The sequence below is a fragment of the Arvicola amphibius genome, chromosome 6 (genome assembly GCF_903992535.2).
Source record: "Arvicola amphibius chromosome 6, mArvAmp1.2, whole genome shotgun sequence".
Lineage (NCBI taxonomy): Eukaryota > Metazoa > Chordata > Mammalia > Rodentia > Cricetidae > Arvicola > Arvicola amphibius.
The window spans coordinates 51,367,496-51,392,204 of record NC_052052.2 but is presented as its reverse complement, the minus strand read 5'-3'; the positions used below and the strand labels follow the sequence as shown (position 1 = coordinate 51,392,204).

Here is a 24,709-nt window from a genome sequence, read left to right as displayed (position 1 = left end):
TTGGACACATGTTAACATGCTCTGCCTTAATTCACACGTGTACACCATAGGGATAATATCTGCCTCTATTATAACAACTGAGCCATTTCTACCAGGGCAAGTTCCCAGTCTGAGTTACCGTGTTGCTGCCAGTTGGCACAATTAGGACTAGGAAGTTAGCATCCTCTGTGGACACCTGTCATTAGTGTGTGCAATGATCTCCCGCCTCCCAGAGCAACCCTTAAGCCAAGATAGCAATCAGCATGGAAGGAGCTTTGGTAAAAATATTTTCAAATATTTATGTTTACTGTGAAGGATTAAAGGACACATAAATACACAAATGTGCATTCTCATTCTCCCTCAAAACAAACGGGCTCTTTCCCCTGAGAACACAGGGCTGGAAAGGATGGGAAGCACACTTTGTTTCCTTCCTTTACTGGGAATGTCTGATGAGAAGCATGTGTTATGCCCAAGGAGGGATCACAAACAGCCTAAACCCTCTCCCAAGACTGAACCAAATGAAGCCTCCGTTGGACATTTGTGAGTAGTAGAGCTACGGTCTCTCAGTGAAGTCCTGCTACGAGAGCATAATAGCATCTTTAAATTGTGGGGCTAGGCCGGGAGGTAGGGAGTGCTACCTGTGCTGGCTGGATTTTGTGTCAGCTTGACACAAGTTAGGGTCACCTGGGAAGTTAATCAAGAATATGGAATGACTACATAGGATTGGCCTGTAGGCAAATCTGTAGGGCATTTCCTGGCTTGATGGTTGATGTGGGAGGACCAAGCTCGCCATGGGCACTGCCATCCTTAGGCAGTGGTCCTGGAGGACTTAAGAAAGCAGTACGCACAAGCCATGAGTGGGCTAGACCGTAAGCAGTGATCCTCAATGGCCTCTGCTCCAGCACCTGCCTCCAGGATCCTCTCCTGACTTTCCTTTATAATGGATTTTGATGGGAAGACCTGAGCTGAAGTAAGCCCTCCCCTCTCCAAGTTGATTTGACGAGATGTTTTATCCCAGCAATAGAAGTCCTCACTAAGGCCATGCATATCCTTCCTAAGCCGTCTGTGGGAAAATAAAAAGTATAGCCGAAGATTTGAGGTCTCCACCTCAGGCATTTACCAGCTGTTTGACTATGGACAAGTCTGCTTGTCCATGTCTATGTATGAGGTTTTGTATCTGTATATAAACTTCTCTGCTCTAGTGTATCAGATGTAGTTGAGTTCGCAAAAAGTCGGGTGGTGGGTAGTGCACGCCTTTAATCCCAGCACTTGGAAGACAGAGGCAGACAGATATCTGTGAGTTCGAGACCAGCCTGGTCTAAAGAGCAAGTTTCAGGACAGACTTCAGAACTACAAAGAGGAAACCCTGTCTCAAAAACCTCCCTCCCCACCCCCCCCCCCCCCAAAAAAAGAAAAGAGTTGCAAAACAAGAAACAATTTGGTCACTCACCAGTCTAAACCTTGGACCCTCAGTAAATAAATATAAATAAGGCCCTGCCTACTGGACCTCTTCAGAGCTTGCATACCTAAGGTTAGCATGAACTAAAAAACTTCACTGGGTAAAGATGGAGAGACACAACTGAGTGTGAGCTAGCGTGTGCTCACTGTGGCTGGAGTACTTCCCATCTCTTCCACAGACACACGTGTGAGCACAGACACACATGTGAGCACAGACACACCGTCCTGACCCGCTGCCCTGTGGCTCTCCTCTTGATTCGATTAGATCCCTCACTTTTGGTGCTCTTGAGATTCCTTTCTGCTTCCTCCACTCCCTTCCTGGCCTGCAATCACACCCTTGTGCGAGAGTGTGATCACCTCTTGTTTTAAGGTAAGCAGCTGTCCCAGTGGGGCATTGTAATGATTGGAGGTTTTAGCTCTGAAGGTGTTGCGTCCTCTGCTTACCCCGGTGAGCTGAGAGCGTGAGCGGCCACTCTGGCCATCTGCTTGAAATAGCGTGATTGGAGAGAGCATGGACTCTGCTCCTTTTTACCATTTTTCTCCAGTACCTGCTCCACATCTGGGTCTCCATAGAATGCAGAAAACATCTGGAGAACTAGGACGAATGATTATAATCATGGAAATTGAACTCTTTTTCTTGTAGAAACTTGTCCCTTCTACACTAAAATGATTGCTCCGATTTTAGGTATTAAATAACCCCCCCCTCTTTTTCATAATGGCCCCCTTACTTGACAGAATTTAAAGTTAATAGTGCTGTACAGTTTCATTGCCCTTGTTCCTTGCTTCCTTCAAATGTGAAGATCTAAAGGCCTACAGATGTGAAGAATGAGCAGCCGAGTGGAAAGGTGCCCGGGTAGTCGGCATTGGGGTGATTACAGGTCTCTCCATCTCCATTCCATGCTGGTGAGGCCAGAAATTACAGCTACTCGGTTTTCTTCTCTATCTCAAGAGCTTAGCGTAGTTCCAAGCTGGATGAATACGTGCTGAATAAGTGAATGAACAGATCCTCTTCCTTGAGACCTGGTGGAGTAGACAGTGAGTGCCGAGCTGCCTTCCCCTCCCTCTCAGGAACATTTGCCTTAGCCATACCTCTGACTTAGGCAGTCATTTCTGCTGGGTAGAGGAGTGACCCATACCCTTATAGTCACATGAGTAAGTGGCCCAGCTTCTCCTATTCTGGCTCTTCCTTTACCTACCTCCCTTTCCCTAAAGGAGCACAATAGTCTGCTACAATAGCACTGCAGAATCTTGAACTTCAGAGTACCTCCCCCATGGGGCTTTGTTTGTGGTAGCCCATTCCCCATCATCTAACTAACTCCTGTTAATCTTCTCAAGCTAAGTCTTTAAGAATTTATCGCTCTCTCTTACCACATATCGAAAGCAGAATATAACAAATAAAGGGGGAAATTTATTGTCATAAAATAGCTCATGTAATCATATCAACAAGATTCCAACCTAACTCAAGTGAGAAAAAGCTGGCCTTGAATGGCTGCAGTTTATAAAGCAAAAGGATCAAGCACTTTGGCTTTTTCCTCATTGACTATACATTAACTTCTTAAAAACCAAAATGTAGCCATTTAAATGGTTGCTTATAGCTAACTGGCTTAATCTCACTGAATCATGATGACAAGGATGCAGAGTTAGCCATTTAATTTCATTAACCCAGGCGGACGAGGGGCTTTGTTTTGCCTAGAGCATTTGGAGGAATCAGGAAGCCTTAGATTTTGGCTTCTTAGCCAGGGTAGCTGACCTTATGGGACTGATCTATGCTGTCCTCTTTCTCTTGTGTAGATGCGGGAAGGTTGGGGGAATCAGGAAGCCTTAGATTTTGGCTTCTTAGCCATGGGTAGCTGACATTATAGACCTGATCTAAGCTGTCCTCTTTCTCTTGTGTAGATGCTGGAAGGCGGAGAATAGAGACCATTATTCTTGCCCTAGAGAGGAAGCTAGCTAGCATTGATGTACTTGGTCAGTGGCTGTCCAAAATGGTCACTTTTGCTGCTTTGACTTCTGGATAAATTGGTCAGCAAGGCCTTCACTGATAGAGTCATGCCCTTCCTTGGGAGAGAATGATTACTCCATTATAAAAAATACATAAGAAGAATCTGTAGGAACTCAGTGGTAGGAGAATAAGACTCCCTCTATCCTGGAGGGTCATGGTTTTCACACATATTGTCCTTTCTGTTCCAGATCAGCAAAGATCCGATTTTTGTACCAGGTGTGTGGGGACCGTATTTCTCAGCCATGGTCCCTGGCTTCTGGCTGAATGAAGGTGGTCAGAGCGTGACAGGAAAATTGGTAAGTTGGTCCTTTCTCCATGTGGTTGTGAATGTGATTATACCATCTTACCGCATCACCCATACACCCAGGGGCTGGAATGCTGGCAACTCTGAAGTCAGAAGTCAGCCCAGAGCCTGATCCTCAGTGTCTGTGGTGTGTAGTATGTATTCACTAAATGAATGGTGCTGCTCAGCTTGCAGTAACCAGCCTTTTCTCTCACTGATCATTCTCTGTTTCCCTTTTTGAAATGGCAGTGTTACCTGCTGTCATTCCCTCAGTGGTTCCTTGCAGTCCTAGAGACAATTCAGCAAACCAAACCAGATAATTTTCTGGGCACTTATATCTCCATGGCCTGTCTCCTCCAGACCCACAAATATACTTAGGCTAGACTGTTAATGAACTCTTCTTAAGCAGAGCAGTGGTGGTGGCTCACACCTTTAATCCCAGCACTTGAAAGGCAGAGGCAGGTGGATGTCTGTGAGTTCAAGGCCAGGCTGGCCTACAAGAGCTAGTTCCAGGACAGGCTCCAAAGCTACAGGAAAACAGTGTCTCAAAAAAACCAAAAACCAAAAAACAAACCCACAAGTACCCTGTGACTCATATGATTCTATTCCTCTGCCCCTTTGTGCTTGTTTCTCCGCTATCCTTTCAGAATTATTTAATATCTTGATGATTTACTTGTTATTTAAGATATAATTCCAGATAATCTAGCCTAAGTTCAAAGAAAGCCTTTCTGAGGAGCTTACATATGAATTAAGATATGAGTCACCCAGAATTCACTCGAGTGGGCGTGTCTGTATGTGCTTATATGTATGTGTGAGAACAAGATGGGGAGTATTCCAGCCAGGCTGAGCACACAGGTACTCTAACTAGCTTTCTGATTTGCTGTCTCAGAACACTGCCAGCTCCTTAAAACAAGAGCAATGCAATGACTCTTTTTATATCCAGCCTGGTTCTTTATCCATAGCAGGTACTTAATAGGAATGTGTTGGATTGTTGGAAGTGTTGAAGAGGGAAAAAAGAAGATCCATAAAAGTAAGATTTGTACTATTAGCAGCTTCTCTGCTAGGCTAGGAAAATTCTTTGCAGGGAGAAGTCATTTGTATTGATCCAAAGGAGATAAATGGAGAACAAGGGAGAGAATTGACATGAGAAGATATGAGAGTATATTTGAGGATGAGTGCCATTAGTCCTAAATTTCTGTGTGGGATGAATTGTTCTTTTTTTAAAAAGTGGTAAATAGTAAGGCCATATAAACATACTTTTCGGCTTACTCTCTGTTGCTATGTTTAAACACTGTGACCAAAACCAATTATTCATTTCAGCTTACACTTCCAGGTAACAGTCTTTGGTTAAGGAAAGTCAGATCAGGAAGTCAAGGCAGGAGCCCGAGGTCAGGAACTGAAACAAAGACCATAGAGGAGTACTGCAGGATTGCTTGCACTGTCTGTCTTTCTTAGACAGCTTTCTCAGCCAGCTCAGCTCCACCTACACAAGGAAACCCACAGTGTGGTTGGATGGGCCTTGCTACATCAGTCATCAGTTGGGACAGTTTCTCACAGACATGGCCTCAGTTAAATCTGATCAAGGCAACTTTTCAGGTGAAGTTTCCTCTTTCCACATGATCCTAGGTTGTATCAAGTTGACAGTAAAATCTAGCACAATCCATTTCCTTTCAGTCTGATAAACATATCATGCTTAAAACCTAATCTTTCCTTTCTTGTCCCCAAGATCTCAAGTTAATGTCATAATTTAGAAAAACAGTCCAACCTAAAAGTCTCGTGGCACACAGAGCTAGGGAGCCTGTTCAGTGGTTAAGAACACTTGCTCTTTTCTGGCTCTGGGGCCCTTGCCGTTTCAGTTAACTAATGATTAGACCCACATGACTGCAGTGGATGCCGAGACCCATGACAACACAAGGTGCTGAGAATAAGTAACAGTGGCATGCCTAGCAAAGTTTTTATACCATCCTTTTTTGGTCACAAGGAACACGAGAAAGATAAATGAAAAGAATGTAAGAGTCAGAAGATAGGAACAAGGGCCATCAAATGTTTCCTTTGGGGCTATATACAATGGTGATTATGAACTCTCAAAAGGTCTGATTATCTGCACAGAGATGGGACCATCAGCCACCAAGTGTAGATGGGGGTTGGGACTCAGGGTGCCCCGCCCCTCACTGCTGAACTGTTTGCTACAGATAGATTCAGGGAAAGGGAAAACCATTGCCCTCAGTTCTGTACCTGCTGATGAGGTCATCAGGCTCCAAGTGATATTTCCAATCCAGTGATGACACAGACGGCCCTGTTAAACTAAATAAAAAGCAAACCCAAATGTCATGAGTCTGGGAATGGGACAGGTAGGGAAGAGGTAACGTTGGGAGGAGTGGGAGGGGAATAAGAGAGCATAGGGGGACAGAGGGTAACCAGAGTGCGTTGTATACATGATTGAAATTGTGGATGAGCAAAATTAATTAATCAATAGAGAATTAAACTCATTATCCACTTGATTCACATATTGAATTTCACTGATATTTACTGCTTATTATTTCCTAGGAGTGACTGATTTAGTTGAACCACAGAGTACCCTGCAAGCATTGTTCTGAGCCTGCTGAGTTGCCAGAAAAGCTACACAGAAAGTCTTGTTTTTTTGCATAGACTTTTTGCACAACATATCACTCACTCCATGTAGTCAGTGGGGCTGCTTATTCACCCTCCAGCAGTTCTTCTCTGCCTCAGTTGGAGTTGGGTTTTTTTTTTATTAGTTGGGCATAGACCAGTTGCTGAGCCGCTTCTAAAGTGGCATTGACTTTATGAGACAGTTGGATTCAAGGAGATGGTCATTCATTCACTGATGTGCAAGGATTACCTGATCTCTCACAGCTGACCAGGCAAGAATGAGGTCGCTCCAGTAGTCTGGCATCAAATAAGAAAGCTGGGCACAGTCCTAATAATAAGTACAATTTATCATAGCACATAGAATAGTTGGTAGTATACCTGTAGTGTCCTGAAAAGATAAGGCCACACATTTCCTAAGAACCTGTTGTGTGGCAAGTGTGTTTAGATCCATTAAGATTTGACATTTCAGGCCAGGCAGTGGTGGTGCACGCCTTTAATTCCAGCACTCAGGAGGTGGAGGCAGGTGGATCTCTGAGGCCAATCTGATCTTCAGAGCTAGTTCCAGGACAGCTAGGACTGTTGCCCAGAGAAACCCCATCTCAAAAAACGAGCAAGAACCAAAACAACAACAGCGAAGAAAGTGAGAGGGGGAATCAGCATTTCCCCTGACCTTCACAGTATGTGCATGAATTCCATGATATTTCTCTTTTACTAGTAGAGAAGGGCGATGCACCTCGATCAAATCACCTGCAGCTGTATTTCAGTGTAAAGTCACAAATGAGAGCCAGTTTGCTGCCAGATCTTACCACAGCTGGCCCTCACTTTTGAGAAGCTATGTTTCTGAGTATTTCCTTCTTTTGTAGACTCCTTTGAGAAACACTCGCTGTTAGTTGTGGTGGCATCCTATTTAAGTGTCTTGAAGCAAATTCGGTTGGCAGGTTTTGCAGGACTGTGAGATACGCATGCATGCACCAGTGTTGACTGAATCTGTGCTCTACGGAGGGGTGCACCCAGCCCATCGCCCCATCCCACATGGTGCAGTGGGAGGACTTCATACAGATACAGACCAACCGTGGCTTCCCCTTCCCTCCTTCTGCAGAGCAACCTAATTGGCTCCTCAACACACATCTTTCCTCTCTAATCCCTTTTTACACCACAGCTAGGGAAGTTTTTACAGTACAGGTCAAACTTTTACACCTGAATTAAGTCTAAACTCATCAGAATGAGTTTATTGCATGCTACTATATATACTATAATACTACTATGAATGGGTAAATAATGAACCAAACAGCCTAATCTGTACCACCTTCAAGTGTATGGTCTAAAAGGAGATAGATAATGCAAACTGATAAATACATTTCATTTTATATCATATGATTTTTAAATTAGTAAAAGTTGTGGCTGTGAGTTTAGGTGAGCAGTTTGCAATTTTATTTTGTTTAATGTTCTACTATGTGTTTGTGTGTGTGTGTGCATGCCTAAGCATATGTGTGATGGGGTGTACACATGCACATGGGGATGGGGCATGCATGCCAGAGTGCACTGCACATGTTGAAATCAAATGGGAGATTTTGGAGGTTTATGTATTACCCCATGTGAGTTTCAAGGATTTAATTCAGGTTGTCAATCTTGTCAGCAAGTGTCTTTACGTGCTGAGCTATTTCACCAGCCCAGAGTTTACAATTTTAAATAAGGTGGTCAAGTGATATTTGAACAAAGAATGTGAAAGGAAAGGCAGTTAGCTATTTGGAGACTAGGGAAGAATATATCAGGCCAAGGGCATCAGTGCATGGAGCCTGAGAAAATTGCTTGCTCGGGATACTATAGAAACAGCAATGGGGGCACATCAATGGAGAAGAGTTAGAAAGTGGAGTCCTATCTTCGACCCTGTAAGGATTTTCACTATTATCCAAAGTGAAATAGAGAGCCCCTGGAGTCGAAGCAGGCCATGAGATTCAGCTGCTGAGACTTTTAAGGGTCAGCCTGCTTTGTTATGCATTGATAGTGGGGTGGGAGGATGAACTCACTGGCCAGAGATACTGCAGGAGGTCAGCTGAGAGGATCATGTTGGCAGTGAGCACTCACCAAATCTGAGGTATGTTCTTACAGTAAACCCAGCAGAACTGCTTGATGGATTAGATGTGAAGTAGCCCCCAAAAGACAGGTCAAGGTTTTAGACCAGCACTGCTGTCATTGGAGAAGATGGGTGAGGTGTCAGGGAGGTGGGCAGAAAAGGTCAAGACTCACTGCCTGTCTGACTGCAGTAGCTGCTGCCCTCCCAGATGGGAAACTCAGCTTGACTTTGTATCGCTAAGGAGCTATAATTGATAATTTTTAAGACCAAAAACTTAGGAATAATTCATAACTGCTAATTTTCCCACTCTCCACTGTCTAACCTATCAGTTGTAAGGGTTCCACCTCCCAGTCTATCAGCAGTCACAGGTTTTTATCTTCCCTTTCCTCGGAGCCGTCACCAACCCCCCCCCCCCCTTTGCCTCTGCTCTCGCCTATGGAGCATGCATGCTTTGTATACTACACAGAGGTACGGTTTCCTCTTCTGTCCAGTCTCATAATTCCTAGGGTTTCTCTGGAGTGTTTAGATTCTTTATGTTATTGGAAAGACTCATCTGAATGGATCTAGCATATCTAATGTTTTCAGTGGTCACTTTTTGGTGTTTTGCTTTGTTGTCTCTTTTTCCTGCTATCTTGGATTAATTCTCTATTTGTTGGATTTTTACAGTTCCATTGTAAGTTCCACTGATTTGTGGTTTTCTAGGTACATTTTTTGCATTATTTTTAAGGGCTGCTTTAGTGATTATAACAAACATCCTAAACCTTTCTGTTTTGAGCACACTTCATGTTACTTTACATCAAGCATAAGAAGCCGTCATTGCTAGCGCTCTGTTTACCACTCTCCCAGCTTCTTACTCCTGCATTATCCTGTGCATGGTATCTACCTATCATAGAAAACCCACAGTGAGGTAGTCATTACCTTGTGTGGTTTAAATGGCATATTATTCCGCTCAGATTGACATAACAAATTACCACATTATGGGTGCAGAAATTATATACATTGCTTTTCTTCCTGTTCCGCAGGCTAGAAGTCTATGATCCAAGTTATGAAATACTTTGGTTTTGGTAAAGACACTCCTCCACATTTATGTCTGGACATCTGGTATCTCTTCCTCTTCTTATATGGACAACAGTTGTGTTGTTAAAACTCCGCTGTTAAAACTATGTTTAACTCTGATTACCCCCAGAAAGGTTTAGAATGTTTATTGTAATCATGATTCCAAGCACATTAAACATTCAAGCTTTAGTATTGGAATTTGGGGTAGGAACAAGTCCATTCCATTATAGTCAGGCATATTTTAAGGAAATCCTGGAAACTACAAACTTGTTTTTGTATTACCTACATGATGATAATTTTCATTTCTTTTGCAGAGTTTAATTGTCTGTCTGGTAACTTCTTTTTAAACTGAGTGACTACCTTTGGCTTATTGTATAGTGCAGGTCAACTGACAAAAATCTTTGTCTCTTTAATTTTCATGTATTTACTTTACTTTCAGATTATTTCTTCTCAATATAGAAATTACAGAAAACTGATTCTTTTTTTCAACATATAAAGAGGTAAATGTCTTCCGGTACTTTGATTAGTATGCATAATAGCTGTCTGTTGGAGAATTGCAAAAGGCATCAGCCATTTCAGAAATGGAATCCCTGAATGTTCTTTTTTAAAAGCCAATGAGATTTCTTTATTTCCATGATAGAAACTCTCCTGCGAGCTTCCATTGCTCTAGAGTAGGAGCTGAAGGCCTGTCTGCTTGATGTGTCTCATGTCTCCCTCTCTTCAGTTTGAACAGCTCTCACCTTTGCTTCTTCATGCCCACTCTCTGCACCCAGTCATATTCTGTGCGTATGAAGTGCTTTCCTTCCATAGTTTCTGCATCTGCTATGAATGTGTAAGGTTAGGTGTCATCTTCAACAAGCGCTTCCCTGGTCGCCCATTCTAAAATCACCTCCCTTCCTTCAGGAATTTCCATGTTTCTTTGGGAGCACTAATCACTGTCTCTCAGCATACCTATTATAATTACTTATTGACTGACTGACTCTCTCTCTCTCTCTCTCTCTCTCTCTCTCTCTCTCTCTCTCTCTCTCTCTCTCTCTCTCTCTCTCTCTCTCTCGTTTTTGTGAGACAAGTTTTTTCTGTGTCCTGGAAGTAGTACTTGTTAAAACAGGCTTCCTTGAACTCACAAAAATCTGCCTGTCTCTGCCTCCCAAGTGCTGAGATTAAAGGCATGCATTACTACCGCCCAACCCTGTATCTTTCTTTTTTAAGGTTTTTATTGAAAATACTTTTTTGTATAATATATTCTTATTATGGTCTTCCCTCCTCTAAATTCTCCAAGATCCTCCACTTCTGCATTCACCCAAATACACAACTTTTCTTCTTTTTTTCCTCTCATTAGAATACAAATAGGCATATAATGATGGTGATGATGATAATAACAACCAAAGCAGAACAGGACAAAAAACATACAAGCCTAAGAAAATAACATAAGGAACACATATAGATGCAGAGACACACACACTCACAGACAAGAAATCCCATAAAAGCACAAAACCAGAAGCCATTATATATATATATAGATATATAGATAGTATATATATATAGTATATATATACTATCTATATACATATATATACTATATATATGCATGCAAAGGACAAATAAAGATAAGCATTAACCAAACAAACACACAAACAAACCTGACAAAGCATTTTGAGGCCATGAGCCTCCAAAACTGCCTTCAGATTGCTTTTGTTTTGGTCATCTACTGCTGGGGCTGGGCCTACTCTTAAGACTAGATCATATACCAGTGAGACTCCATTGGAAAAAAAACTTTTTATTTGCAAATATTTATCAATTGGAGATAATGTCCAAATTAATGGTGGAGGCTTATGTCCATGTCCCCTCTCAGCACTGGGACCTGTGCAGGCCCTGTGCATGTCTCCATCGTCTCTGGAAGTCCTTCTGTGCGTTATTCTGCCTTGTTTAGAACACCTGCTTTCCTTGGCGTCGTCCATCTCTTCTGGCTCTTGCAGTCTTTCCACATCCTCTTCCATAGGGTTCCCTGACCCCTGAGGGAGGGATTTGATGAAAATATCCCATTTAGTGCTGAGTGTTCCAAATTCTGTCACTCTCAGCACGTGGTCCAGCTGTAGGTCTCTGTATTCTACTCTAAAGGAAAGCTTCTCTGATGATGACTGAGCAAGACACTGCCCTGTGAGTATAGCAGAATGTCATTACGAGTCATTTATTGCTGTTTCTTTAGTAGTATTATGTCTTCCCCAGCTTCATGGTCTATCTAGTTTCAGGTTCTTCACCATCCTAGTAGTATCTGGGATGGGCTCCATCTCATGAAGCAGATATTGCTTGGTCACTCCCAGGAGCTTTGTGCCACTACTGCACTGGTCCGCCTTGCAGGCAGGTCACCATTGGAGATAGCAAGGCTCGTAGCTGGGTTGGTGTTTACCTTTCTCCTTTGGTAGAATGCTGGGTACCTTCCAGTACCAAGGACATTATTCTTTCTGTCTGTGTATGTGGTGGTTTAGATTTATCAATTTGCATATGTTGAGCTCTCCCTACGTCTCTGAGATGAACCCTGCTTGATTATGGTGGGTGGTCTTTTTGATGTGTTCTTGGATTCAGTTTGCAAGTATTTTCTTGAGAATTTTTACATCTATATTCATAAGTGAAACTGATCAAAAATTCTCTTTCTTTGTTGGGTCTTTATGTGGATTAGGTATCAGAGTAACTGTCACCTCATGAAAAGAATTGGGCAGTGTTCCTTCTGTTTCTATTTTGGGGAGTATTGGCATTAATTTGCTCTGGGCTTTTATTTATTTAATTTATTTATTTTGTGGTTGGGAGACTTTTTCTTCTTTTTGTCTTATTACTGTTGTTGTTAATCTATTCACTTTACATCCAGGTCACAGCCTCTCCCCTGTCCTCCCCCCTCCCATCCCCCAATCCCTTCCCCTTCCATCTTTATCCAGGAAAGGGTAAGTTTCCTATGAGTATCATTTAAATGTCGTATATCTTGTTACAGTAAGACTAAGCTCCTCCACATGTATTAAGGCTGAGCAAGGTGACCCAGTTTGAGAAGTAGGGTCCCAGAAGCCAGTAAAAGAGTCAGAAACAGCCCCATTCCCCCTATTAGGAGTCCCGTAAGAGGACCAAGTTACACTACTGGAACATACATGCAGAGCGTCTAGGTCAGTCTTATGCAGGCTCCTCAGTTGTTGGTGCGGTCTTTGCAGCCCTAAGGAGCTCGTTAGTTGATTGTTTGAGGGGTCTTTTACCCCTCTGGCTTCTCTACTCCTTTCTCTTCCTCTACAGTATTCTGGAACTCTACATAAGGTTTGGCTGTGGGTCTTTGTATCTTTTTCCGTGAGTTGCTGGATGACCCCTCTCTGATGACAGTTGGTCTAGGCACCAATCTGGTCACAGGAGACTGCTAGTTCAGGCCACTTATCCACTATTGCTAGGAGTCTAAGATGGGGTCCTCCCCATAGTCTCCTGGGAGAGTCCTCTGCACCAGGCTTTCTCGTTTGGGAGACCTTTAATGACTGCCTCTATTTCACTAGGTGTTAGAGGTCCGTTTTCATTGCCTATCTGATCTTGATTTTACTTTGGTAGGTGGCTTATATCAGAAATTATCCATTTCTTTTAGATTTCCAGTTTGGAGTATAGGTTTTTAAAATATGTACTTATGATTCTCTGGATTTTCCCAGTGTTTGTTGTTATGCCCCCCATTTCTCTCCCCCCTCCCTCCCTCCCTCTCTCTCTCTCTCTCTCTCTCTCTCTCTCTCTCTCTCTCTCTCTCTCTCTCTCTCTCTCTGTCTCTCTCGCTTTAATTTGGGTCTTCTACATCTGTCTTTTAGTTGATTTGACTAAGTATTTGTCAATCGTATTGATTTTTCTCAAAGAACCAGCTCTGTGTTTCATTAATTCTTTATATTTTTATTGTTATTTCTATTTCATTGATTTTAGCCTAAAGTTTAATTATTTCATGCCATCCACTCCTTTTAGAAATTATTTCTTCTTTTTGTTCTAGAGCCTTCAGGTGTGCCATCATGTTACTAATATGGGACGGCTCCAATTTTTTGTGCTGTCACTTAGTACTGTGAACTTGCCTCTTAGAAACTTCATCATGTTCCATAGATTGGGGTACATTGTTTCCATTTTCATCCAGTTCTAGGAAGTTTTTGATTTCTTTCTTCGTTTCTGTCCTGACACATTTATTGTTCAGTAGTGAGTTGTTCCATTTCCATAAGTTTGTAAGCTTTCTGTTGTTGATACCCAGATTTGATTTGTGGTGGTCAGATAGGATACAGGGTATTATGTCAATTTTCTTGTCTCTGTTTGAACTTGTTTTCTGTTTGAATATGTGGTCAGCTTTGGAGAAAGTTCCATGAGCGACTGAGAAGAAGGTATGTCTTTTTTTGTTGTTTTGGTGAAATATTCTGTAAATACATGTTTGGTCCATTTGGTTTATGACATCATTTAGTTCAGCGTTTTTCTGTTTAGTTTTTGTCTGGATGACCTGACCTGTCTCTTATGGAGTTGGGGTGTTAAATTCACCATCACTGTGTGAGGGGCGGTATATTATTTTAGCTGTAGTAGTTTTTCTTCTATGGACTTGGGTGTCCCTGTATCTGGTGTATAAGGTGTTCAGAATTCCAGTGTCCTCTCAGTGGGTTTTCCCTTTGATGAGTATATAGGGTCCTTCTCTATCTCTTCTGATTAGTTTCGGTTGGAAGTCTTTTTTGTCAGATATTAAAATGGCTACACCAGCTTGCTTCTTAGTTCCGTTTTTTAAAATTGTCTTTTTTTTCATCCTTTTACCCCTAGGTGATACCTATTCTTAGTGTTAAGGTGTGTTTCTTGTATGTAGCAGAGGGCTGTATCCTGGTTTTGCATCCACTCCATTAGTCTGTGTGTTTTTATTGGGAAATCGAGACCACTGGTGTTGAAAATTAGCAATGAACAGTGTTTTTTGTCTCCTATTATTTTATTGTGGTGGTGTTTCTTTTCCCTTCCTTTTGATTTGCTGGTCTTGGATTATTTATTCCTTGTATTTTCTTGGGTGTGGTTTATCTCTTTTTACCTCTTCAAGTTGAAGATTTCCTTCTAGCACCTTCTTTAGAGCTATATTGGTAGCTTAAATATGTTTTTTTTTTATCATGGAGTATCTTATTTTCTCCATCTATTGTGATTGAAATTTTTGCTGAGTATATAGTAGTGTTGGCTGGCATTTATGGTCCTATAGCTTTTTGGACATGTGTTCAAGCCTTCTGGCTTTTAAAGTCTCCATTGAAAAGTCAGATGTTATATGTTACTTGATTTTTTTCCCTTGCAGCTTTTAATATTCCTTCTTTCTCCTGTACCTTTAGGGTTTTTATTACTACGGGTTGAGGGGGCTTTCTTTTCTGGTCCAATCTATCTGATGGTTTGAATGCTTGGTAGCCATTTTCTTTTTTAGGTTATAGAAATTTTCTTCTATGCTATTGTTGAAAATATTTCTGTGCCTTTGACCTGGAGTTCTCCTTCCTCTATTCCTATTATTTTTAGATTCAGACTTTTCATCATATCTCAGATTTTCTGGATGTTTTATGGTAGGATTTTTATTAAATTTAACATTTTCATTTTCAGTTTTACCTCAGTGTAGGATTCTTTAGTGATTCCATTTCCACTCTTCTATGTCTTCAACTGTGTTCTTCATTTTGTTCCACTGTGTGTGTTTTCATAGGTTTCATTAGTGGATATATTTATATCCTCTTTAAGGTTCTTGCACATAATCATAATAGGTGTTTTGAAGTCCCTGTCTTATTCTTCAGCTGTATTGCATTTCTCAGGGCCTACCTGCTAGCGTTGCTAGGCTTGAGTGGACACACATTGTCGTCATTGTTGCTGTGTTTTCATGCTGGTGCTTAGGCATCTGGGTATGGGATGGTTTGGGAATTCTAGTGTTGATGTCTAGTTGGGTAGGTTTTCCCTCCCTTTCTTTCAGATACCCTCTTTTGAGCTTAAGTATACAAGATATGAGTCGTCAAATAGGGAGTGTTTCTGAGTCCCTGCCATATGTGGCTCCTTGTCTCCCAGGTAGAAGATGTTTCTAGGTATTGGGAGCTGACAGGAAGGAGTGGGGATGGGATATAAGAGGAGGGGATCTAAGAGGGTTCATATGAGGTGGGGAAGCTGGGTCTGCCATGAGCATCTGTGAAGTCCTCCGGGAATGGGGGAAGAGAGGAAAGACAGCCTGGTAAGGGTGTTCTGCTGCGGTGCTGGGGATTAGACTAGGGGATTAGAAAAGGTGGACAGGAAGAACAGTTAAGATCACTACCTGATTCCCAGGCCATTGAGATCCTGGTAAGTGGAGAGAGAGGGGGGGAGGGAGGAAGAGAGAGAGAGAGAGAGAGAGAGAGAGAGAGAGAGAGAGAGAGGAGAGAGAGAGGAAGAGTAAGGGGGGAGAGAGGGTTGGAGAGAGAGTATAGAGTATAAAGAGAGAGAGAGAGAGATAGAGAATAGAGTGAGAGAGAGATAACACGCTGTAGGTGTTAGGACCTGCCAGTGTTAAAGGAATGAGGTGAGGGAGGAAGGCTATAGGAAACCATCCCTGGCAATAGGGACAGAAAGAAAGGAGAGGCCACAGCACCCTGTCTGCCACAAAGGTGGGATAAGACTAGGGAGCTGGAATTGCAGCATGGGAAGGAAAGTGAAGATTGTTCACCTGACTCTCTGCTCAGCATGGTCCAGTGGTTGTCCTGGGGGAGAGAGCCTCTAATGTCGACTCATATTGTTCTATAGAGATAATTTAATGAGAAAAGAAATTTTATCTGTCTTGGTTGCACTGACCCCTGTGCTTATTCACTAGGCTCGAAATACTCAGTTCGCGTTGGTAGAAGCTGTGAAAACTGTTAGCACTCTAGACTATATTTGAGTTTTGACATACTGTCTCCCCTTGTAAAAAAAAACTTTTATTTATCTTAGTATCGTGTTCTTAAAATGATAAACAGGACAAAATAACCATATATCAGATGTTAGTCTCACAAATAAACGTGCTAATTAACAACTAAAACTACATAAAATTCCTGTTCTGCTGGTGAGGGAACTAACTGCTTTGAATTAAATCAGGATTTATTTACTTACTAATGAAAATTTTGCTATGTGAAGCTAATATTGAAGTTGTGAAAAACCAAGCATCGTTAGCAACATCTCTTAGTGACGTTTACACCATGAGAGAACTGCTGTGTTGAATTTTCTGCTCCTTCCAGCAGCGTGTTTTCTTTCATTTTTCTTCTTCTTTTTAGGATTTCCTGCATGAATGCACTATTTACATCATTCCTACCTTTTCCTTCTCCCCTCCAACTCATTCTGTGCCTGCTCCAACAATAATTAATGATTTTTTCTTCTGTAAAGTATGCTAGTGTCCTCTCTCTCTCTCTCTCTGTCTCTCTCTCTCTCTAACACAAACACACCCTCTATTAAAGGATATTAGTGTTGCTTGTGTATACATGTGTTTAGACTGACCAATTACAATGGGCTAAACTATTCCTAGAGAAAATTGATTTTTCCCTCCCTTATCAGTCTCCTGTATTCATATTTTCATGGGAATTTTGGGTGGGAGTAAAGCCAATTTTTTTCCCTTCTGGATAAGAAAACTAGGTAAGGCCAGACTGTGGTGGCACACGCCCTTAATCCCAGCACTCAGGAGGCAGAGGCAGGAGGATCTCTGAGTTTAATGCCAACCTGGTCTACAAAGTGAGTTCCAGGACAGTCAGGACTGCACAGAGAAATCCTGTCTCAAAACAGCAACAACAAAGAAATAAGAAAGAAGGAGGAAGAGGACAAGGAGAAGGAGGAAGGAGGAGGAGGGGGGAAGGAGGAGGGGGGGAGAAGGAGGAAGAGGAGGTGGGAGGAGGAGGAGGAGGAGAAGGAGAAGAAGAAGAAGAAACAACTAAGCTAGATAATTAAGAGCCAAAATTACTGGCATGGTAATACATAATAACCCCGTTGAGGAGCTAAAGCAGGAAGATCAGATCGTGAGATTTAAGTCAGTGTGGGCTGCATAATGAAACCCTATAACAAAACAAAACCAACAAAAACAAGGACTTGGTAGGTAGCTCAGTGCATGGACTATCATGCTTTTATGTGTGTTGTGCATACATTTCACTGTGCCCTCAGAATCTAAGCCCATTTCCTAGTACATTTAGTACTCAAAAAGCACTAAATAACTCCATTCATATAAAAACTTCCATGTCTTTCTGGAAGGTCATTTAAATATTTGTTTTGTGAACTCCTAATGTGCTTCCCATAAAAATTAGCATTAAATGTAGACATTTGCCGTATCTACTAAGATACTAATAGATCACCCCTGTGCTCTATGGGAATTGTAATTTTTTTCCTGAGGCTCTAGAATAGCTTTACTACAGTGACCCAAAGTTGAACCAAGAGGAAGCACATACTTCAAAACTGCATGTTTTTATTTTTTTTAATTGAAATGACCAGCGGCTTTGGTATTATTTTGATGAATTTCCACAAAATTATTCTCAGTCGAAGTTACTAATTTACATTCAGCCTAGGAGTTTATTAGGCCACACAGCACAGCAGTTTATCAATGAGAACGTTAGGTGTTAGAAACCATAGACTGAGACTTGGGTCTATGACCTACTCCCTGTGACCTGAGATAAGTTAATTACCTGGCTGAAGTCTTTTAGCCCCTGTTTTCTTGTCTGTGTAACAGAGAACAGCATCTTCCTGAAAGCTCTGTAAGCAGTAGATGAAACAGCATGTGTATAATTCTTGGTTGTTGTTGATGTAAGATGAGCTGATGAATGTTAGGTGACATTTATGCTACTGTTGGCCTTGTAGCAGACACACTTTTCTTCCAACGAATCCTGTTTAAAACAAAGCTGGAGATAAAGGAGACTATTGGGGTTCAGAGCAGCTTAGTGATTCTAAGTCACAGAGATGGTGAGAGGCAGAACCAGAGCCTGGCCTCCGTATCTCTAAAATCAATTTGCTTCTTTTCTTCACAGCCCTAGTTCTTAAGAAAAAACACTCAGCCAATTTCCATGGGGCCAAAATACTCTGCTCAAGACAGAATGAAAATAATTCTTTCTAAAAGGTTGTTTTAGACTCCTGGAGACTGAAGTAAACATTCAGAAATATACAGATTAGTGAGCAGGCATAGAAAAGTGTTGCGAAGCGTTGATGTTTCCAGGCATAGTACATGTTTTGTTCAGAGCCACGAAGGAGATTAGGAATTAAATCCTAGACATAGTATTCCAGATACGATCTGTACAATCAGACATCCTTGTCCTTGCAGAGTTGTCCTGCTTTCCCCTGTGACAATTTTCAGTTTGGGGTGGGGGTGGGGTCACTGGTCAGGTCTAGTGCACCTCAGCTGTGCTTAGCTGGGACTTCATCATTATCCCCTCACTCTTTCCCCTGGACAGTGACTGCCTTAGTAAGGCACAGTAGGTTCTCAGCTGCTTAGAGGTGGATTAAGGGGGAGAAATGAAGTGATCAAGAGACAGTCCTTTCAACAACCAGGATGCCTAGCCCTCACCCACTTAACGGATCCATTTCTTCTCAATCTTTGCTGTAGGGCCAGTGCTACCTATTACTACTAGCTCAGCATTAGGTGTCCCATATGCTGCTACTCTTCTTTCTAAATTTTGTTTAATAAATCCAAGGGCCTTGCATTAAAAAAAAAACAACTAAATTTCTGAAAGAATTGATATATCCATATAGAACTGACTTTTTAAAAAAATGTTCTTATAGTATATATGGACAACTAGTTGAACAAACCAGGTGTGTGTGTGCGTGTGTATGCGTGTGTGCATACATTAAGGATAGAGACACTATGAAATTGACACATCTCTTTCATGTTTTTCAGATAGACCATATGGTGCAGGGCCATGCTGCCTTTCCTGAACTACAAGCCAAGGCCACGGCCAGGTAACTCCTCCTACTGTTCCCCCTGTAGTCTTTCTATGTGGATGTATGAGTGACATTCATTTTCAGAAGTTGTGTGATTTTCAGAGCTTATGAACAATGCAAATACTTGGCAGTACTTAAGATGATCATCCAGATGGTTTTGAAAATACATTTGTTAAGTTGGTTTTAGAGCGATCTAAGAAAACTCAGAAACTACTCCCACACACAGATTGTGTGGATGAGCAACCCTGATGGAGATGGCTGTGCGTGGATTTGGGAGTCATGACTTCTTGGGTGTGTACCCCGGCATTACACCTTTGCAGATGTGTGGTCTTGCACAAGTGATTCAACCTCTGACTTCATCTGTGAAAATAAAAATAGTAGCTAGTATGCATTGGCTTCTGAGATATATTAAGTAAAATCAAGTGCAAAGGAGTACAAGAAAAATCTATGTGTGTGTACTCATTTGTGCAAAAGAACTACAGGAAAATTAAATTAGAAAACAAGATTGGTTGCTCATAAAGTTTGTATAGGAAGGGGATGGAAAAATGGAATTGGGAGCATGCTGGTAAAAGAGAATACTTCTGGATATTTGTTTCCATATAAATCTCTCTCGCAGAATCATGGGAGGCCTCATAGCCCCATAACATGTTTAGAGAAAGAAATGTAGATGATATATAGATAGTTGATAGATGGTTGATTAGATACATAGATACAAAAAATAGATACAAAGATACATAGATATATAGATAGATAAGTAGATAGGTAGATAGTTGATGGATAGTTGATTAGCTATACAAATAATAATAATAAAGATAGATAGATAGATAGATAGATAGATAGATAGATAGATAGATAGATAGATAGATATTTGTGGTAGAGTGGCAAAATGAAATATAAATATAAACCATGCCTTCTGTATAACAAAGGAATAGCTTTCCTATACTACCAAAAAGGGTCAAAGAAAGAAAAGAAGTGACCTAAGTAATTCTTGGCAAAGAATATTTTGACAGTATTGTGCAATAGCTAAAGATAGCAATAAACTTCTAATTTCTAAGTTTGTTTTACATGTGTATGTGTTACCTGTTCTGAAAACTCTTATGTATAGACTATAATTGAGCAGATAGTTAAGTGCACAGTGGATAACGGAGCCAAGATTATCACAGCTAATGAAAAGAATCTTAGGAGATTGGTGTGCATGGAACATCAAAATTCACATGCTAGTGTTGGTGCAGTGATTCTCTGTTGGTATCCTAGTACTTAGGCTGAGGCAGGAGGACTAACATGAGTTGCAAGCCAGTCTGAGCTACAGAGAAAGACTCTTGTCTCAAAAGAAAAACATGCACTTTAAGTTCAAATTTTTGCAGGTTAGTTAGAAGTATTGTTATGCATATTAGTATCTCAGATGATAAATCTTAGATGTCTACCATTTTGCATATTTATACTTTGTGTGAATATAAAATGAATTGAAATAAAAATATTAAAAATGCAACTGTGTGACACAATAATATCACCTAGTATTAGGCAGTAAGGAAGTCTAACATAGCAAGTGAGATCACAGACTGTGGAACCAAAACCGCATGAGTAGAGACTTAATGGCAGTTGTATGGACCTGGGCAGTTGACTTGATCTCTTTCTACCTCTGTATCTCAAAGTGAATGGAACTAACAATGTAAATACATCATATGGCTATAGAGAAAACCAGAAGTGAGAGAGCATTTGCTGACAGAAGTGGTGAGTGGCGAGTTATAGTAGAAATTCAGTAACTAACAATGCTCATGATAGGAAGGGTTGTTGATATTCCTTGTTAGATGTCATTCTGCTGGGGGCTTGCATTCTAACAGAGAGGATAGTCCATGCAGAGCTGAATGCATAATGCTCCATCGGATCTCAGCAGTGTGCTTCCAGGGTATAGAAAAGGAGGATGCATTACCTAGCCTTCCCCCAGGAGTCATAGTAATGCCATCATTATGGAGAAGGCTTATACCGTGCACCCTCATCAACTGGTACTTTCATTGGCTTAGGCATGGTGTAACCCAGAACAAGAATTCCTAAATTCCAATCATTGGTGAACCTTAGGAACTCCGTACCAGATTTCATTGATGATATGTGCATGACTTTGATATGTGCATGAGTTTCTCTGGATAGAGGTCAGAATCCTGAAGGACATCTGGATGCAAATAGCAACTGTGGTATGCGTTATTATGGGATAAAATTGGATGATTAGCCCCAGATACCTCTGAGAACTTACTTTGACTTTGGGGAGGTGATATACTAGGCAAGGGTTTTTTTTTTCTTTTTTTTTATTAAAAATTTCCGCCTCCTCCCGGCCTCCCAATTACCCCCTCCCTCCTCCACTCCCCCTCCCTCTCCTGTCCAGATTGCAGTAAGGGTTCCCTGCCCTGTGGGAAGTCGAAGTTCCTCCCACCTCGATCCAGGTCTAGGAAGGTGAGCATCCAAACAGTAGGCAAGGGTTTTAAACTGAATTGTGACAATGACAACTACACTCTTACACTCTGATGAAAAGAGAAAGGAGTTCGGTGGCAGCCCTTCCCATGTGCCAGTAAGCAGTAGCCAGTTGAGTTTTTCATGAAAGGTGTATGGGATTGCAAGAATGCTAGGCCTGGGAGTAAAGATAGTGATTCTCTTGTCAATTCAGCCACGAATGTCTTTCCACAACTCCATTATGAGCTCATAAAACCACAACCGTTCTGACTTGCTTGATTTACTTACAGGTGTTGTAAAATTGAATCAGACCTTAGGGATATCAATATGTAAATATTTAGTGCTTGATATAAACCTACAGAATAATTAGGTTTTTGCAATGAAACCTAACTTCTGTAACGGTCTTCTACAGAAGAACCCCATTTCAGTTTATGCTGCAAATAGAAAAGCAAGACATTGTAGTTAGAATGCAGTCTTGAAGCCTGTGCATCAGCGAGTAATCCGGAAGCAGTAATTCATAGAATCCAGCCTAGCGTGAGCCCTGGACTTCAGTCTTGATAGCCACATACCTCATCTAGCCCCTCCCTGTTCTTCCTTCTCTTTAAGGCTGAGCTTCTCCAACATGTTTCCTATACCCCTGGTCTCTATTTCGTCATTTTCTTCTCTTCCTTTGCCTGTTATAGTGTGAACTCTGTCACGTTCAGCTCCCTGAAGCTTTTGACATTACCATTTTTCAGTGACTTAAGCGTTGCTAAATCCACAGGATGCATTACAGGTTCACTTCTCACATTTCCCACAGCGTGTGACATCAAGGATCACTCCTTTGTCCCTTTTTCATGCCTACACCTAACATTCCAAGATGTTGTCTATCCTTGTTTCTTGTATTTCTGAATCTTCCTCTTTTCCAGGTTCCTGGGCTTTTGTCCCTCCCCCGCTCCAGCAACATTAATATTCATGACAGCTAGTTCTCCACAGTTTTTTACTGTTTTGTTGTCTCTCCCAAAAAGTAATCCCAACTATGCTCTTGACTTCTTCTCTCCCTGTATTTTGATGACTCTCGTGCATGTTTATTGAATAAAATTAGTTCTCTTTCACCTTCCTGTTTCTTTCATCTTCATATCAAATCTTTTTGGTACAGCATTCTCATAGTTTAGGTCTTGAATGAAATACAAAAAAACTCTGTTAAAATAAAGTTGACTTTTCACAACAGAAGGAAATCCATAGGCCTCCGTGCTGTTACTTGGGCCTTCTGAAGCCACTAACACATATTACCTCCCCTCATAGCTTAGCTTCAGCAAATCTTGTTTGAAATTCTGGGAACAAGTATAGCTAAACAAATGTAAGATAAACAAATCCTCTTGATCTCCCATAATCCCTTTAGGCCACATCTCTGAATAGAAATTTCTTGTGAGCTTGTAAATTAAGTAAACAAATTCCATGTGCTCATACATGTAGCCGGCAACCAGCATCTTTCTTAATATGGGGCCAGATATCTAGGTATTTTACCCCACAGACAAAGTTTCCTTACCATCAACGGCTGATCCAGCTCTTTTTCTCTTTGTCTTGATTTTCTTATAGAAACTAAACTAAAAATGTCTCAGAATGAAGTCCTAGTGACAGCGGATCTTTGAATAGATGATGCTAGCATGATCTATCAAGGCTTGCTCCTGAAGCCAAGGTTAGATCTGTCAAGTCTAACTTATTTTGTGAACATTATGATAGAACAGGGAAGAAACAAACCAAACTTGCTTTTATAGAAATATGTATGTATGTATGTATATATATATATTCACATGTGCATTTACATATATTATAACGAATGCACAAACATATACGCATGTCGTCTGGAACTGATAATTTATAAATGAAAAAACGCGGTAACTCAGGAAATGTAGAGCAAGGGGTACTGGAGCAACAGGAGACGCTGTCCTTGTCATTGCAGCAGTAATTCTTGAGCGGGACCTTAAAGGAAGAGGAAAAAAGCTACGATGCTATGAGAATGGTCCTTCCAAACACAAAGACTAGCAAGTTCCAGGGTATTATGCAGCATCAGCTGGGCAGGCTCAAAGAACACTGAAGACCTCGTGGCTGGACACAGCTGGGAGGGAGGGTGTCAGATGCGAGATGGAAGTTGCCAGCGGCCAGCCACCATGCCAGTCATCCCAGATCAGTGAAAGGACACTGGATTTTGTTCACTGATTTGTTTTTGGTTTTGATCTTGGGGTTCTACATCTTGAACCCAAGCCGTGTGCCTACAGAATACATAGTGAGCACTGAGCCACATTCCAGCCCCAAGGGTTGCATTTTTTAAGCAGAGGAAACAGACGATGAAATTTGCCTTTTAAGAACGTTGCCCTGGCTGCTCTCTTGCAGACAGAAGGAAGCACTGGTAAGGGGTTCCAGATCGAGGGAGACTTAAGAAGATAAGGCTGGATATCCTCAGGAGACTCGGAGTTGACTGAAGAGACCGAGCAGAATGCCAGACAGTTTGGCTTGCCTTTGGGAGAAGTCATTATGAGGAACGTCCCTCTCACTGACCCCTTGGTGGCAGGTCCTTGAGGACTATCTTTGTTCTGCTAATTCTTTTTCTTTTTTCAAAACCTGTCTATCTTTTAAACTATTTTCCCTAGTTTTCCTGGTATTTCATTTAGCACAACTCAATTTTCTTGATCACATTGGTTTCTCAAGCCTGTAAATCTCACCAAGAATCAATTTCTTTGAATTCACGGTTCCTCTGGTATGACATGTCTAGATTCAGTTACAAAGTCCACTGACAATGGTGCATGAGGATGCTGAGATCCTCCCTTTCCTCACACAAGGCTGCGTTGAAGAAGGTAGCAAGGGAGCTCAAAAGGTCATGTTCAGCACACGTGGCTATGGGAACATAGACAATAAAAGGGTCCTGGGCTCAGACAAGGCTTTG

The 24,709-nt window shown here is 41.5% G+C and overlaps 1 protein-coding gene across 6 annotated transcripts in view; it reads left to right on the top strand.

The window, feature by feature from the left end:
- Fggy (FGGY carbohydrate kinase domain containing) overlaps nucleotides 1-24,709 on the top strand; it is a 368,123-nt gene that overhangs the window by 232,864 nt on the left and 110,550 nt on the right. For all 6 annotated transcript variants that reach the window (XM_038332750.1, XM_038332754.1, XM_038332751.1 and 3 more), the window contains 2 exons: nucleotides 3,628-3,735; nucleotides 19,301-19,362. In XM_038332750.1, the coding sequence (XP_038188678.1) occupies nucleotides 3,628-3,735; nucleotides 19,301-19,362 (170 nt within the window). The remainder of the gene's footprint in view (nucleotides 1-3,627; nucleotides 3,736-19,300; nucleotides 19,363-24,709) is intronic.